The sequence below is a fragment of the Salmo trutta genome, chromosome 4 (genome assembly GCF_901001165.1).
Source record: "Salmo trutta chromosome 4, fSalTru1.1, whole genome shotgun sequence".
In the NCBI taxonomy this organism is placed as follows: Eukaryota; Metazoa; Chordata; class Actinopteri; order Salmoniformes; family Salmonidae; genus Salmo; species Salmo trutta.
Genome location: NC_042960.1, coordinates 13,405,812 through 13,423,356, shown reverse-complemented (window position 1 = coordinate 13,423,356; position 17,545 = coordinate 13,405,812). Strand labels below are relative to the sequence as shown.

At 42.7% G+C, this 17,545-nt stretch overlaps 1 protein-coding gene across 1 annotated transcript; it reads left to right on the top strand.

Moving 5' to 3' along the window:
• The first annotated feature begins 395 nt into the window (after positions 1-395).
• Positions 396-15,212, top strand: LOC115191207 (zinc finger protein 177-like). Its single transcript, XM_029749148.1, has 3 exons — positions 396-669; positions 13,303-13,391; positions 13,617-15,212. Exons 1-3 carry the CDS (start codon positions 396-398, stop codon positions 14,919-14,921), a joined length of 1,668 nt encoding a protein of 555 aa, XP_029605008.1. The 3' UTR covers positions 14,922-15,212.
• Positions 15,213-17,545: the final 2,333 nt, after the last annotated feature.

Sequence of the window (17,545 nt, the reverse complement as noted above, 5' to 3'; positions counted from 1 at the left end):
GTAGGATCAGTTAGGGTCAAAGTAGTGGACTGGGGTGGTGGTGGGTTTTTTTTATGAAATAGTGGTATATAGGTGAAGGGTTAGTTTGGTTGTACAATTATTTTCCTTTCCCTCTTCCTTTTTGTATCACTCAATTTAACGTGATCGCCCACTCCCGTACAGTAGGTGGCGGCATGCACAAACAATTTGCGAACACCATGATACCGAAGAAACAGAAGTAGTGCAGTGAACAACTACAATTTCCACGTTAGCGTATTTTTTGTTATTTAGACGTTTATTAACACATTGGAACTCAAAATACGAGCATCATATACGTACCTCAGGTAATCTTTACTTCGCGTTGGAGACGGAATTTGGTTTATTCTAGGTAACGCTAGCTAGCTGCTAACCTAACGATGGCTAACAGTATGGTTTTTCACACTCAAATAGCCTCCATCATGGAGGTTCTAGCGAATGCAGCCGTGTCAGAGATCTGTAAACTCGTAGACGACGACTATGCAGTGTTTCGTTTGGAAATAACTCAAAGCCAGAAAGAAAACAGGGGATTGCGGAGGAAACTACAGCTACTGGAACTGAAGGTGGCACGGGAACGCGCAGAGAGGACAATACGGGAGCGCGTCCTCGCCAGTAGTGTCAAGATTCACGACCGATACAGCGGAATGGCAAGAGGTACAATTTCCAGAAGGTGGAGGCTGCGGGGCTGTTGCACCGTTCTCCTCTGCATACGTGTTCAGATGTGTTACTCAGAATTGTGTCTTGGTTAGTTTTTGAATAGTATGCAATACTGACCTATGTTAAGCTAACCACAATAAGGATTAGCCACTCTAGTGGAACTTTAATTTCGCATTCAAAGTAAAAGTCCACCATTGAAAGTGATGCAAATGGATACAAATAATGGAGTGATGGCATATTTGGAATAGATCATGCAACAATCTTTTTTCTTTTTTTTCTTCCATTCTGACAATGTCAGAATGTCATATAAATTCGATAATTAGTTAGTTTGACACAATCACCTCACTATAAAGCCTATTGTACGTATTGACATTTTATATTGCAATGTGGCTCATTTCAGTGGTTTCAAAGTCTCGCAATAAAATCTATGACACTATTATGTGTGTAAAGGCTTAAGTTGTGTTTTGTGGGTATCACTGAATGGGCTGATACCCCATTTAATGGACCCAGAATCCATAGGTAAGGCTGTTCAGTGCAATTATAATTATACCCCCAATGCAATTCAAGTCTAATACATCCACAGTGATTATTTTTTTTTGGGGGGGGTGTCAAATTAATTATTGTCTTTTGTTTAATTTATATAACATTCCAATCTTGTTCAGCAATAGCTAGTCCAAATGGCATGATTCTTCCATATGTATCCGTTTCCTTCACTTTCAATTGAGGACTTTATTTTGAAGGCAATCCACAAATTCCACAGTTGTGGCTAATTTCACATAGGTGCAATAATTTCCCTTATTACTTTGATCTTGCAAAAAAAAAAACGCAATTATTTTACCAGGCAGGTCAAATTTATTTATTTATTTTATTTATTTATTTCACCTTTATTTAACCAGGTAGGCAAGTTGAGAACAAGTTCTCATTTACAATTGCGACCTGGCCAAGATAAAGCAAAGCAGTTCGACAACATACAAAAACACAGAGTTACACATGGAGTAAAACAACATACAATCAATGATGCAGTAGAAAAAAAATAAGACTATATACAATGTGAGCAAATGATGTGAGATAATGGAGGTAAAGGCAAAAAAATGCCATGGTGGCAAAGTAAATAAAGTATGGCAAGAAAAAACACTGGAATGGTAGATTTGTAGTTTGAAGAAAGTTAAAAGTTAAAATATAAATAATATGGTGCAAAGGAGCAAAATAAATAAAATAAATAAATACAGTAGGGGAAAAGGTAGTAGTTTGGGCTCAATTAAAGATGGGCTATGTACAGGTGCAGAGATCTGTGAGCTGCTCTGACAGCTGGTGCTTAAAGCTAGTGAGGGAGATAAGTGTTTCCAGTTTTAGAGATTTTTGTAGTTCGTTCCAATCATTGGCAGCTGAGAACTGGAAGGAGAGACGACCAAAGGAGGAGTTGGCTTTAGGGGTGACCAGAGAGATATACCTGCTGGAGCGCGTGCTACAGGTGGGTGCTGCTATGGTGACCAGTGAGCGGAGATAAGGGGGGACTTTACCTAGCAGGGTCTTGTAGATGACCTGGAGCCAATGTGTTTGGCGACGATGATGAAGTGAAGGCCAGCCAACGAGAGCATACAGGTCGCAGTGGTGGGTTGTATATGGGGCTTTGGTGACAAAACGGATGGCACTGTGATAGACTGCATCCAGCTTGTTGAGTAGGGTATTGGAGGCTATTTTGTAAATGACATCGCCGAAGTCGAGGATTGGTAGGATGGTCAGTTTTACGAGGGTATGTTTGGCAGCATGAGTGAAGGATGCTTTGTTGCGAAATAGGAAGCCAATTCTAGATTTCACTTTGGATTGGAGATGATTGATGTGAGTCTGGAAGGAGAGTTTACAGTCTAACCAGACACCTAGGTATTTGTAGTTGTCCACAAATTCTAAGTTAGAACCGTCCAGAGAAGTGATGCTGGATGGGCGGGCAGGTGCAGGCAGCGATCGGTTGAAGAGCATACATTTAGTTTTACTTGTGTTTAGGAGCAGTTGGAGACCACGGAAGGAGAGTTGAATGGCATTGAAGCTCGTCTGGAGGGTTGTTAACACAGTGTCCAAAGAAGGGCCAGAAGTATACAGAATGGTGTCGTCTGCGTAGAGGTGGATCAGAGATTCACCAGCAGCAAGAGCGACATCATTTATGTATACAGAGAAAAGAGTTGGCCCAAGAATTGAACCCTGTGGTACCCCCATAGAGACTGCCAGAGGTCCAGACAGTAGGCCCTCCGATTTGACACACTGAACTCTGTCAGAGAAGTAGTTGGTGAACCAGGCGACGCAATCGTTTGAGAAACCAAGGCTACTAAGTCTGCCGATGAGGATGTGGTGATTAACAGAGTCAAAAGCTTTGGCCAGGTCAATGAATACGGCAGCACAGTAATGTTTCTTATCGATGGCGGTTACGATGTCGTTTAGGACATTGAGCGTGGCTGAGGTGCACCCATGACCAGCTCTGAAACCAGATTGCATAGCGGAGAGGGTGCGGTGGGATTCAAAATAGTCGGTAATCTGTTTGTTGACTTGGCTTTCGAAGACCTTAGAAAGGCAGGGTAGGATGGATATAGGTCTGTAGCAACTTGGGTCAAGAGTGTCACCTCCTTTGAAGAGGGGGATGACAGCAGCTGCTTTCCAATCTATGGGAATCTCAGACGACACGAAAGAGAGGTTGAACAGGCTAGTAATAGGGGTTGCAATAATTTCGGCAGATAATTTTAGAAAGAAAGGGTCCAGATTGTCAAGCCCAGCTGATTTGTAGGGGTCCAGATTTTGCAGCTCTTTCAGAACATCAGCTGAATGGATTTGGGAGAAGGAGAAATGGGGGAGGCTTGGGCGAGTAGCTGTGGGGGGTGCAGTGCTGTTGAATGCAGTAGGGGTAGTTAGGTGGAAAGCATGGCCAGCCGTAGAAAAATGCTTATTGAAATTCTCAATTATAGTGGGCTTATCGGTGGTGACAGAGTTTCCTATCCTCAGTGCAGTGGGCAGTTGGGAGGAGGTGTTCTTATTCTCCATGGACTTTACAATGTCCCAGAACTTTTTAGAGTTGGAGTTGCACGAAGCAAATTTCTGTTTGAAAAAGCTAGCCTTGGCGTTTCTAACTGCCTGTGTGTATTGGTTTCTAACTTCCCTAAAAAGTTGCATATCGCGGGGGCAGTTCGATGCTAATGCAGAACGCCACAGGATATTTTTGTGTTGGTTAAGGGCAGTCAGGTCTGGGGAGAACCAAGGGCTATATCTGTTCCTGGTTCTAAATTTCTTGAAAGGGGCATGCTTATTTAAGATGGAGAGGAAGGCATTTTTAAAAAATAACCAGGCATCCTCTACTGACGGGATGAGGTCAATATCCTTCCAGGATACCTGGGCCAGGTCGATTAGAAAGGCTTGCTCGTTGAAATGTTTCAGGGAGCGTTTGACAGTGATGAGTGGAGGTCGTTTGACCGCTGACCCATTACGGGTGCAGGCAATGAGGCAGTGATCGCTGAGATCTTGGTTGAAAACAGCAGAGGTGTAATTAGAGGGCACATTGGTTAGGATGATATCTATGAGGGTGCCAGTGTTTGCGGCTTTGGGGTTGTACCTGGTGGGTTCATTAATAATTTGTGTGAGATTGAGGGCATCAAGCTTGGATTGTAGAATGGCTGGGGTGTTAAGCATGTCCCAGTTTAGGTCGCCTAGTAGCACGAGCTCTGAAGATAGATGGGGGGCAATCAGTTCACATATGGTGTCCAGAGCACAGCTAGGGGCCGAGGGGGGTCTATAGCAGGCGGCAACGGTGAGAGACTTGTTTTTGGAGAGGTGGATTTTTAAAAGTAGAAGTTCAAATTGTTTGGGTACAGACCTGGATAGCAGGACAGAACTCTGCAAGCTATCTCTGCAGTAGATTGCAACACCGCCCCCTTTGGTCGTTCTATCTTGTCTGAAAACGTTGTAGTTAGGGATGAAGATTTCACAGTTTTTGGTGGACTTCCTAAGCCAAGATTCAGACACAGCCAGGACATCCGGGTTGGCAGAGTGTGCTAAAGCAGTGAATAAAACAAACTTAGGGAGGAGGCTTCTAATGTTAACATGCATGAAACCAAGGCTATTACGGTTACAGAAGTCATCAAAAGAGAGCGCCTGGGGAGTAGGTGTGGAGCCAGGCACTGAAGGGCCTGGATTCACCTCTACATCCCCAGCGGAGCAGAGAAGGATAAGTATGAGGGTACGGCTAAAAGCTATAAGAATTGGTCGTCTGTGACGTCCAGAATAGAGAGAAAAAGGAGCAGGTATCTGGGGGCGATAAAATAGCTTCAAGGTATAATGTACAGACAAAGGTATGGTGGGATGTGAGTACAGAGGAGGTAAACCTAGGCATTTAGTGATTATGAGAGAGATATTGTCTCTAGAAATATCATTGAAACCAGAAGATGTCATAGCATGTGTGGGTGGAGGAACTGAGAGGTTGGATAAGGTATAATGAGCAGGGCTAGAGGCTCTACAGTGAAATAAGCCAATAAACACTAACCAGAACAGCAATGGACAAGGCATATTGACATTAAGGAGAGGCATGCTTAGCCGAGTGATCAGAGGGTCCAGTGAGAATCAGACAGCTAGCCGGGCCATAGGTAGCAAGCTGGTGGAAGATGGGAGGGAGGTCTGTTTTTAGCCGCCTCGTGCGTTTCCGTCTGTGGGTTAGTGGGGTTCCGTGTGGAAGGGGGGACCTGTCCAAGTTGGCAAAATAGTTAGTTATAGTGGCCCAAGAAAAGTGTCCGACAGACCTATTCAGATCGCAGCCGAAAAGACAGCTAACGATTAGCTGGCCGCAGATGGGCGATCAGGTTACGTCGCGACGGAGGGGCCAGTTGGACAACTCCCTCGGGCAGATAACGTCGGTGATCCAGTCGTGAAGACCCAATGGGGCTCCGCATCGGCAGTAAAACGGGTCAGGATAGGTGAGTTGTAGCCCAGGAGACACTTCAGCTGGCTAGCTCAGGAGTAGCCCACGAGTGGCTGACGGAATTCTTCAGCTGGCTAGCTAGCTAGCTCCGTAATAGTGTGTGTTAATTCCGAGACCGACGTTGCCAATAGTCACTCAGGTAGCAGCTAGTTAGCTGCAAGATCCAGGTGTAAATGTCCAGAGCCTGCGGTAGAAATCGAGGAAAGGAGAGAGAATAGGTCCGATATGCTCTGGTCTGAGTCGCGCTGTACAAAAACTGGCGATAGCTTTTCGAGCTAATGGATAGCTGAGGACAGCTAACCGTAGCTAGCTGAACTTCAACGTTAGCCAGTGAAAATGGCTAACCTCTGGCTAGCTTCTGTCGTGGAATTCAGATGAGGTAAATAATACTTTCTTTTTTTTTTTTTTAATTGATGAGGCGGGTTGCAGGAGAGTGCTTTGAGGTTGAGTATTTAGAATAAAAAAATGTAAAAAGATAAGTGAAGAAAAAATATGTAAATATATATATATATACACGGGACACGACAGGACGTCTGAACTGCTACGCCATCTTGGATAGACCTGGATAGAATTAATAACAACATCCTCTTGCACAAAGACCATGTCAGAATAGTCATTTTAGGTATGAGGAAACAGAACGTTTTTAGTATATACATTTTCAAAAGTCGAGTTTGATTTAAATTTACCATTTTGCAGACGATTTACAGTAGTGCGTGCATACTTATTCATACTTTTTTTGTACTGGACGCCTGTGGGAATCGAACCCACAACCCTGGCATTACAACGGTGGCGGTTCTAGACCATTTCAACTTGGGGGGGCCAAGCTGGGGCCAGTTGTACTGTTAGAGGGGCCAGTTACATTAGACATTATTGTTGTCATATCGTTTTCTTCACTGCATTGCAGGCATTAGCAGGCAAAAGACCATGTTCATAATCATCATCGTTGCCACTGTCTAATAACGGACGTAAAAAAAGAACAATAGCAAAAATGTATGTAAAAATTATTTCATACTCCACATTTAGGGGGGCCACAAGGGGGTCCAAAATTGTTGTCACAGGGGCACTGCCCCCCCCCCCCCCCCCCCCCCCCCCCCCCTGCAGAACTGCTAGTGCGTTACAAGCGCCATGTTCTACCAACTGAGCTACACTGGACAGCAAATGCTAGTATGTTATACTCATGTCGGCATTTCATCTAGTAGAATTCACTGCAGACTTTTGAGGAAGACTCCCATGTGTTTGACATCTGCTGATAATTAAAGGTGCAATATGCAGAAACCGCTCCACCATTTCCTGGTTGCTAAAATTCTAATAGTTCGCCCAATTTCAGTTTGTGACAAAACAAGCATTCATTATGTGGAGAATCATTATACCATCTAAACCGATGTTAAATGTTTTTTCCATAACCAGAAATATTGTATTTTCAGCTGTTTTAAAGCAAAAGACGCAAAAACTAAACTTAAGAATGGGAAGCATAGAAATAGCACACATAAAACAAATCTACCGCTTCTTAGACTTGCTTTCAATGAGTGACAGATCTAACACAGTTCTATGTGAATCATATAAACAAGAAACACTTCAATGAGAACAGAGATTCACTTTGGGTTTAAAAAAAGATTTCACCAAAAACAGTACAAAATTAATAAATAATAGCTATGAAATAAAATGGATACAAAATACCTAAAACTACATCTTATTAATGGCCTCAAATGGCCATACCTTCTCCAGCATCCACATCTGGAGCCCACAGCTACACCTAGGGAGGATGAGGAGATGATAACCGGTAGGGTGATGGTGTGGCAACCCCCTAGCGCCAAATCCATCACCGAATACCACTTCCAGGATGCGACTGTGTCCTCCCGAGTCAGCACTGACTCCATATTCCTGGAAAAATATGGAAAAGGATAGCTTTTCAGCATCAAATATACTACATGTAAAGCCCTGTAAATGATTATGCTAATTGCGATACATTTCTCTGGAATACTTGCATCTTTCTAACATGTATGTCTTCACACTTACACTAACGTTAAAACGTTTTAGAACACTTACTCATTCAAGGGTTTTTCTTTTTACTATTTTCTACATTGTAGAATAGTAGTGGAGACAAACTATGAAATAACACATATGGAATCATGTATTAACCAAAAAAGTGTTAAACAAATCAACATTTTATATTCTTCAAAGTAGCCACCCTTTGCCTTGATGACAGCTTTGCACACTCTTGGCATTCTCTCGGAATGTTTTTCCAACAGTCTTGGAGTTCCCACATGCTGAGCACTTGTTGGCTGCTTTTCCTTCACTCTGTGGTCCAACTCAACCAAATTGAGATTGTTTGGGATGAGGTTGGGGGATTGAGGAGGCCAGGTCATCTGATGCAGCACTCCATCACTCTCCTTCTTGGTAAAATAGCCCTTACACAGCCTGGAGGTGTGTTGGGCCCTTGTCCTGTTGAAAAACAAATGATAGTCCCACTAAGCCCAAACCAGATGGGATGGCATATTGCTGCAGAATGCTGTGGTAGCCATGCTGGTTAAGTGTGCGTTGAATTCAAAATAAATCTGACAGTGTCACCAGCAAAGCACCCCACACTATAACACCACCTCCTCCATGCTTTATGGTGGGAAATACACATGCAGAGTTCATCTGTTCACCCACACCATGTCTCACAAAGACACGGCGGTTAAAACCAAAAATCTCAAATTTGGACTCCAGACCAAAGGACAAATTTCCACCGGTCTAATGTCCATTGCTCGTGTTTTTTGGCCCAAGCAAGTCTCTTCTTCTTATTGGTGTCCTTTAGTAGTGGTTTATTTGCAGCAATTTAACCATGAAGGCCTGATTCACACACTCTCTTCTGGACAGTTGATGAGATGTGTCTGTTACTTGAACTCTGAAGCATTTATTTGAGCTGCAATGTCTGAGGCTGGTAACTCTAATGAACTTGTCCTCTGCAGCAGAGGTAACTCTGGGTCTTCCATTCCTGTGGTGGTCCTAATGAGAGCTAGTTTCATCATAGCGCTTGATGGTGTTTGCGACTGCACTTGAAGAAACTTTCAAAGTTCTTGAAATGTTCCGTATTGACTGACCTTCATGTCTTAAAGTAATGATTGACTATCATTTCTCTTTGCTTATTTGAGCTGTTCTTGCCATAATATGGACTTGGCCTTTTACTAAATAGGGCTATCTTCTGTATACCACCCCTACCTTGTCACAACATAACTGATTGGCTCAAATGCTTAAGAAGTAAAGACATTCCACAAATTAACTTTTAAGAAGGCACACCTGTTAATTGAAATGCATTCCAGGTGACTACCCCATGAAGCTGGTTGAGAGAATGCCAAGAGTGCAAAGCTGTCTGGCTATTTTGAAGAATCTCAATGTAAAATATATTTAGATTTGTTTAACACTTTTTTGTAGAGGTCGACCGATTATGATTTTTCAACGCCGATACCGATTATTGGAGGACCAAAAAGCCGATACCGATTAATCGGTCGGTTATTTTCTAGTTTTTTTTTATAATGACAATTACAACAATACTGAATGAACACTTATTTTAACTTAATATAATACATCAAATAAATAATGAAACATGTTCAATTTGGTTTAAATAATGCAAAACAAAGTGTTGGAGAAGAAAGTAAAAGTGCAATATGTGCCATGTAAGAAAGCTAATGTTTAAGTGCCTTGCTCAGAACATGGGAACATATGAAAGCTAGTGGTTCCTTTTAACATGAGTCTTCAATATTCCCAGGTAAGAAGTTTTAGGTTGTAGTTATTATATTATTATAGGAATTATAGGACTATTTCTCTCTATACGATTTGTATTTAATATACCTTTGACTATTGAATGTTCTTATAGGCACTTTAGTATTGCCAGTGTAACAGTATAGCTTCCGTCCCTCTCCTCGCTCCTACCTGGGCTCAAACCAGGAACACATCGACAACAGCCACCCTCGAAGCAGCGTTACCCATGCAGAGGAAGGGAAAAAACTACTCCAAGTCTCAGAGCGAGTGACGTTTGAAACGCTATTTGCGTGCACCCGGCTAACTAGCTAGCCATTTCACATCGGTTACACCAGTCTAATCTTGGGAGTTGATAGGCTTGAAGTGGTGGGTATAATTTGTGGAACGTTCCAACAGGAATCTGTTCCAAAAAACGTAAAGTAAAAGGTTGCCAACCAACAACGCATACAAACCTAGCTAACTAGCTGCCGAATAGGCATAAACTCAACACGTAGCTTATTCTTAATGTTTGTCCATAGGCAAACAGACATGTGAGGACAGACATTTTTCGGAATAAACGTGATGAGTGAAAAACGCAATGAAATAGACCACTCCCTACCCGGTATCTTATTCTGCCGCTATACAACTTTGTATGCGTTGTTTTTTGGAAACCTTGTTATTTACGAAGTTTTTGGAATAGATTCCTGTTGGAACGTTCCACAAATTATACCCACCCAGGTTGAAGTCAAATAGCGCAATGCTTGACGCACAGCGAAGGGCTGTTTGAATGAATGCTTACGAGCCTGCTGCTGCCTACCACCGCTCAGTCAGACTGCTCTATCAAATCATAGACTTAATTATAATATAATAAACACACAGAAATACGAGCCTTGGGTCATTAATATGGTTAAATCTGGAAACTATCATCTTGAAAACAAAAGTTTTTTTCTTTCATTGACATACGGAACCGTTCCGTATTTTATCTAACGGGTGACCAAGTCTAAATATTCCTGTTAGGCATTGATGTCTATGGTTAGGTACATTGGTGCAACGACAGTACTTTTTTGGCAAATGCGCTTGTTAAATCAACACCCGTTTGTCGAAGTAGGCTGTGATTCAATGAAAATTAACAGGCACCGCATCGATCATATGCAACGCAGGACACGTTAGATAACTACACATGGTTGATGATATTACTAGTTTAACTAGTGATTATGTTAAGAATGATAGTTTTTTATAAGTGTAATGCTAGCTAGCAACTTACCTTTGCTTCTTGCTGCCTTCGCGTTACAGGTAGTCAGCCTGTTAATCCTTGTGGAGTGCAATGTAAGGCAGGTGGTTAGAGCGTTGGACTGATAACCGAAGGTTGCAAAAACGAATCCCCCCTGAACAAGGCAGTTAACCCCCGTTTTTAGGCCGTCATTGTAAATAAGAATGTGTTCTTAATCTGACTTGCCTAGTTAAATAAAGGTGTAAAACAAAACAAAAAACAAAAAAAAACGGCAAATCGGTGGCCAAAAATACCAATTACCGATTGTTAATCGGTCGACCTCTACTTTTTTGGTTTCTACATGATTCCATGTGTTATTTCATAGTTTGTCTTCACTATTATTCTACAATGTAGAAAATAGGAAAAAAATTAAGAAAAACCCTTGAATGAGTAGGTGTTCTAAAAGTTTTGACCGGTAGTTTACATGAATGTGCCAGTGAAGCATAGGAAATAGATGGGAAAGTGTTGTTGCTTTCAGAGAACAGGGGTACCTAATTAGTCAAGATAACATACAGTGGCGTATCATTTATTTTTGCTAATGTTTCTCCAACTTTTCTTTTCATTCACCCATGCAGGTGATCCTGCCCGTAGATCCTAAAAAGTTATAAGATGAAGTACAACATTAACCAAAACATGAGCAAAGTAGAGCTGTGAACTTTCTGTAGATACAGTTAAAGTCAGAAGTTTACATACACTTTAGCCAAATACATTTAAACTCGGTTTTTCTCAATTCCTGACATTTAATCCCAGTAAAAATTCCCTGTCTTAGGATCACCACTTTATTTTTAGAATGTGAAATGTCAGAATAATAGTAGAGAGAATGATTTATTTCATCACATCCCAGTGGGTCAGAAGTTTACATACACTTAATTAGTATTTGGTAGCATTGCCTTTTAAATTGTTTAACTTGGGTCAAATGTTTCGGGTAGCCTTCCACAAGCTTCCCACAATATGTTGGGTGAATTTTGGCCCATTGTTCATGATTGGGATGGTGTCCCCCTTTTTCCTCCAAACATTACGATGGTCATTATGGCCAAACAGTTCTATTTTTGTTTCATCAGACCAGAGGACATTTCTCCAAAAAGGTACAATATTTGTCCCCATGTGCAGTTGCAAACCGTAGTCTGGCTTTTTTATGGCGGTTTTGGAGCAGTGGCTTCCTTGCTGAGTTGCCTTTCAGGTTATGTCGATATAGGACTCATTTTACTGTGGATATAGATACTTTTGTACCTGTTTCCTCCAGAATCTTCACAAGGTCCTTTGCTGTTGTTCTGGGATTGATTTGCACTTTTCGCACCAAAGTACTTTCATCTCTAGAAGACAGAACGAGTCCCCTTCCTGAGCGGTATGATGGCTGCATGGTCCCATGGTGTTTCTACTTGCGTACTATTGTTTGTACAGATGGACGTTGTAACTTCAGGCGTTTGGAAATTGCTCCCAAGGATGAACCAGACTTGTGGAGGTCTAAAATGTTTGGCTTTTGGTTATTTTATTTTGATTTTCCCATGATGTCAAGCAAAGAGGCACTGAGTTTGAAGGTAGGCCTTGAAATACATCTACAGGTACACCTCCAATTGACTCAAATTAGCCTATCGAAGCTTCTAAAGCCATGGCATTTTCTGGAATTTTCCTACCTGTTGTGTATGTAAACTTCTGACCCACTGGAATTGTAAGTTAAATAATCTGTCTGTAAACAATTGTTGGAAAAATTACTTGTGTCATGCACCAAGTAGATGTCCTAACCGACTTGCCAAAATTATAGTTTGTTAACATGAAATTTGTGGAGTGGTTGAAAAATGAGTTTTAATGACTCCAACTTAAGTGTATGTAAACTTCCGACTTCAACTGTAGCTAGACTGTTACATACTTTATCAAATTGCCATGTTTGCCACTGAATTAAAAGTCTGGTATTGCCATTAGACCCAGCAACAGTTTGAACACAAGCCTGGTATATACAACAAGTAGCTAACTAGGCTAATGTTAAATATGAAGTTGTTGCTCAACAGCAAGCAAGTAACCCTGTAGGTAACGTTACTGTTCTAACAATTATCAATTCTAGTAGCTAGCTAGTACACCGGTAGACAGGGGCATTCGCCCCGGCCTGTCCGGCGCAGTTCTGTTAACGACGGTGATGGCAGGCGGGAGTGAAGGACACTGCATGCTAGCTAGCTAGTAAAGAGGACTCTGGTACACAGCATGTGGCAGGGGCGACACTGTGTGCTAGCTCGATGGGGGGGGGGGGTCATGCAGGAACCAATGGGATGCTCTAGGGAGGGGAGGAGGGGGTTCCTGCAATGCCCACATACAGGAACGGCCCGAATTGCGGACCGCAGTCACACGCTATTGAAAGGCACGGCAGACAGCAGGCAGCAGATCTGTTTTCAAAGATAACCACCGCAGAAGCTTCACTATTCCCCCTCTTCCAATGCATTCTGGCTGTAAAATTCTTCAAAAGTGTGCAGCGAATTCTACAAGATGAAGAGCCGAAATGAGTATAACATCCTGGCATTTAAAGCATACTCGATTTTAGAAAATTCCCATACTATAAAACGTTCTAATTTCGCATTACTCAAACGGCCTACTATTTAGGACACAAGTTTGGGTATTGGGACACGGTGTCTGTCAATAGTGTACAATATAGCGTGAGCATTACCTAACCTAACCACCCCTTTCCCCCAATCACTCTCAGGTGAAGGACATCTCACTGGAGGCGACAGGAGCTTTGTGAAGCCAGCGGGACATAACATGTGGAGAGATGACCAAACCATAGCAATTGAGGCGAGTGGAACTTCAACCCAGCATGTTATTGTCATAGTGTGACATAAAAAAATTACAGTACATCAAATGTGGCCTGTTTATTTCAGAAAGGCTCCCCTCAGCTATTCATTGCTTACATGTACAGCCTTATTTTTCTGCCATAGAAGAGCTTGTGAGACTTCCCTATGACATTGTTATCCAATTCAACCCATGTATCGGTAATAACCTCCTCTCTTCTTGTGTCAGTCTGTAGATGTAGAGGCTGCAGGTCTTGGAGGATCATCTCTGGTCAAGCAGGAGAGGACTGAAGGAGAGGAGGACCCACAACACAGCAGAGACATTCAGACTGGAGCAGCGGCTGGAGTGGCGCCACCTATAGCCACAGAGGACCTTGTGACTGCTGCCGCGCCCCAGCCCAGGACCCAACGCAGAATCACGGAGGTCAGTGGAATGCCGAACGCCGTCCTCAAGTCAGAGACAGACACCGAGACTTTAACTGTAACACAAAGGCTCTTACACACAGGATCTGACCAAAGATCAGACCCAGAGAGACTGGGGCAGGGGCCACTGGGCTGTTCTGCTCCCGGCTCAGAGTATTTACTTTACGGTAACCCAAGCCCGAGGACGGTTCATTCGCATCTGGACTTGGGTGATGCGTCAGAGACTGTCAATGATCCATCTTGTTCTTACACTACAGAGATGGGCCCTGGCAACATGCCCTTGGGTTTAGAGACCCAGACTGATCTGTCTAGAGCGGAATGGAACCGGCGCAGTAGTAGTGTATACTCTGAAGGGAGCCAAGATAAGAAAGGGGAGGTTATAGTGGTAGATGAGGTGACTGTGAAAGTGGAGGGTGACGCTCCTCCCACATGGAATGCAGATAGTCTCCTAGGAGACGGACACTCACAGGGCAGAGTTTTCTTAGACTACAGGGGAAGCTTAGAGACAAATCTAAATGGCGCCACCCACTCCCCTTTACACGCATTCAGGGATTGCGACCCAGTGTCCACGTCGACGACACCTTCCGATTCACAAGGCTGCGTTCTTTTCGATCAGGTATTGAACTCAAATGACCAAAGTGCCAAGGCTCGGGGAGGGGGAGCCACATCAGGCAATAGTAAAGAGAAACGGTTCCTCTGCATGTTCTGTAACAAAGGCTTCAGCTGCCCCCAGAAAGTGGAGATCCACCAGAGAGTCCACACAGGGGTGAAACCCTTCAGCTGTACCCAGTGTCACATGAGCTTCGCCCAGGCTGGTGACCTGAAGAGGCACCAGAGGGTCCACACAGGCGAGAAACCCTTCAGCTGCCCCCAGTGTGAGAAGAGGTTCTCCCAGGCTGGTGACCTGAAGAGGCACCAGAGGGTCCACACAGGGGAGAAACCCTACAGTTGTACCCAGTGTCACATGCGCTTCGCCCTGGCTGGCAACCTGAAGATGCACCTGAAGGTCCACACAGGAGAGAGGCCGTTCGCCTGTAGGCATTGCGGGAAGAGGTTCTCAGAGAGGAGCTACCTCAGGATACACCAGCAGAAAACCCATTCCACTCTGTAGAATAGAAAATAATTTCACTCAATAGCTTTTGACATTTAGATCAAACCCTGCATTAACCCCCCAGCGTGAGTTTTTTTGTTATGCGCGTGATGTCAAAATGCACTCACTAGCTAGGTTTCCATCCCAATTGGCAACATATTTTCATGCGAATATTCTCAAATCTGCATAAAAACTGTGCACATTTTCCCACCAGAAATGTTTCCATCAAATCAGTGCGTGATGACGTAGTGCACCCAAAATGTACTTTTTCGATTCAAGTTTTCATGTACCTAATAAAAATATAAAGTTCAATGTGTTTCCGTCACATTTTCAACTCTACTGATAGTTTTGTCATAAACTGTTGTGTTAAATAGCAAATGTGTTTAATTTGGTCTTGGCACCTGCGCTCTAGCCAACAGCTCGCAGATACAATACGGGTAGGCTATGTAGCTTGTCTAGTCTATATGAGATTATGGATAACAGCGAATATATTTGTCAAACGGCAGTCAATTATCGATCATCATGTCACAGAATAAGACCCTCTATTTATTGGAAAGCAGCATCAAGCTCATCACCATGCACTTTCACAACATATTTCATCTGAAGCCTAATAAACTGTATGGTTTCTCAAGTCGTAGTGGGAGGACCACACACCATATCATCTCGTGACTCCAAATTTACTTAGATATGGTGGTTATTATATCAATATTTGCACATAAAGGCATTTTCACCGGCATTTCCCGTGTTATTAATTTTACCGACACAAAGATCCCTCAATGTCGAAGGAACAAATGATCTGTCGGCATTTTTTTTAAATTACACTGAAACTTTGTTTCCATCACAGCTGTCGTGATTTTTCTTTAAACAAAAAAAAATGTCAATTTTTGGATGGAAACGTAATTGGTGTTCCAAAATGTGATTGTTATGCAACAGGACAGTTAGCCTATAGATAATTAGCAGGCAGCGTGGGTTGTGTCAACTGGTCAATTTCAAATTATTTTCAAACAGTTTGAATTAAGGTGTGTTCCAATTCCTTATTAATTCACATAAAGTATCCCATTTCACTGTGTCGGAGAATTTAAGTTTGAGGCACTACGATGAACCGGACAAACTTCTCTCTTCGATGAGAGCCCAAGCACTTCCCCAGTGTTTCCCCTGGTCACGTATGCAGACATTTGAGCATCTCCGATCAGAAAATAAATGCTAACGTTTTCCTCCTGGCGCATTTTCCGGCTGAATTACCTTCATTGTTGTTTTCCTTACAAATAATAACTTTGGACATGTGTGCGTTTCTATCAAAGTAAGTGACTTATTACATTATAGTTTGTATCGTGTTATGTCGCTTTTACTGTAGCACAATGTAATGTGTGCATTCCTTTATAACCGCGGACACGCAAGGAACTTAATTTCTTAACCTTTATGGTGTTCTACTCAATTGTGCTTATGTTACTAGCTACATTCTTCTATTAGCTTTGTAAAACAATGCTGCTGTTGTGCAACAGAAGCATTGTTAAAACACACGTCTCTGACTTGTGTTTTACAGAGAAGTATTAGCTTGTGTTGTATCTTTTAAAGCTGCCCTGGACTCATGACCATGACCTGTGTATTTTAGCTCTGCTGGGCCCTGCCTCCTTGTGGAGCTCAACAGTTACTGTTATTCATATTTGTGATTTTGTCAATGCAATTAATTACTTTTATAGCAGGGTTATGTTACTACTTTAATTGTTATATCCTGATGCTGTATTGTAATTAGTAATAATTCCTCTTTATTCTGTGCTTTCAGAAACCACACACAAACAGCATTGAACATTATTTGCCAACATCATAACTGGAACTTTCTTGCAGACGATTGAGGCCAGCTTTTGTATGCTAGCAACATAGTTTAAACAGACACTCCTTTACAGTTTAACTTGGGGGAAAAAACAACAAGAAAAGACTGACAACTTATTAATATGCATAACCCATATTTCAATTTTCATGTAGTGATTTGAACTGCATTCCAACCCATCCACCCCTAAAGTCATAGTATCATGGCATGTCAGTCATTGCTGCAAATGTGCTAAATAGTGCTTGAGTGTATGGTACTCCCCAAAGCATGGTGCGACACACAGGGGTGTGTCACAAGCTGAACACATGTACTTTGTCAACAACCTCTGCTTCCTTCTCATGGTGCCAGACAGTCAGATTTGCAGTGCCTCCGTGTGCGGCTGTCTTGAGCAGCAGTTTGAAAGAATGCCTTGCGGTGAGGCGTAGGGGATTGTCTGCAGCAGGACGGCCCCCAGTGGAGGTTCTCTCTGTACTTTTGGTAGGTAATTACCTCACCTATGGGGGATGAGGGTGTGGAGAGGTGGGTGAGAGAGTCACTAATTTTAGAATTGAACTATGTCCAATTACAAAAAAAATCTTGTTCAATAATCTCACCTGTTATCTGGTGGTGAACTATGTGGCCATTGAGGACAGTAGTGTCAATCAGATGGAAAAAGATCTTATACCACTTGGTAGTCTTCCGAGTGCATTCCACAAAGCTGATTATCATGTCTGTCTTATCCACTGCCACCATTTTGACGTTAGTCAAGCTCAGTCTGGTTTGATCTTACTTTCTCCCATCAGGTGGTCCGCCTTCCCTGTGGCCGACAAGGCCGCTG

What these genes read in the sequence shown, in the direction of transcription:
- LOC115191207 (XM_029749148.1), top strand. Translation starts at nt 396, where the DNA reads ATGGCTAACAGTATGGTTTTTCACACTCAAATAGCCTCCATCATGGAG. An exon ending in ATACAGCGGAATGGCAAGAG is followed by an intron (nt 670 to 13,302) that starts GTACAATTTCCA and finishes AATCACTCTCAG; the next exon opens with GTGAAGGACATCTCACTGGA. An exon ending in ACCAAACCATAGCAATTGAG is followed by an intron (nt 13,392 to 13,616) that starts GCGAGTGGAACT and finishes TTCTTGTGTCAG; the next exon opens with TCTGTAGATGTAGAGGCTGC.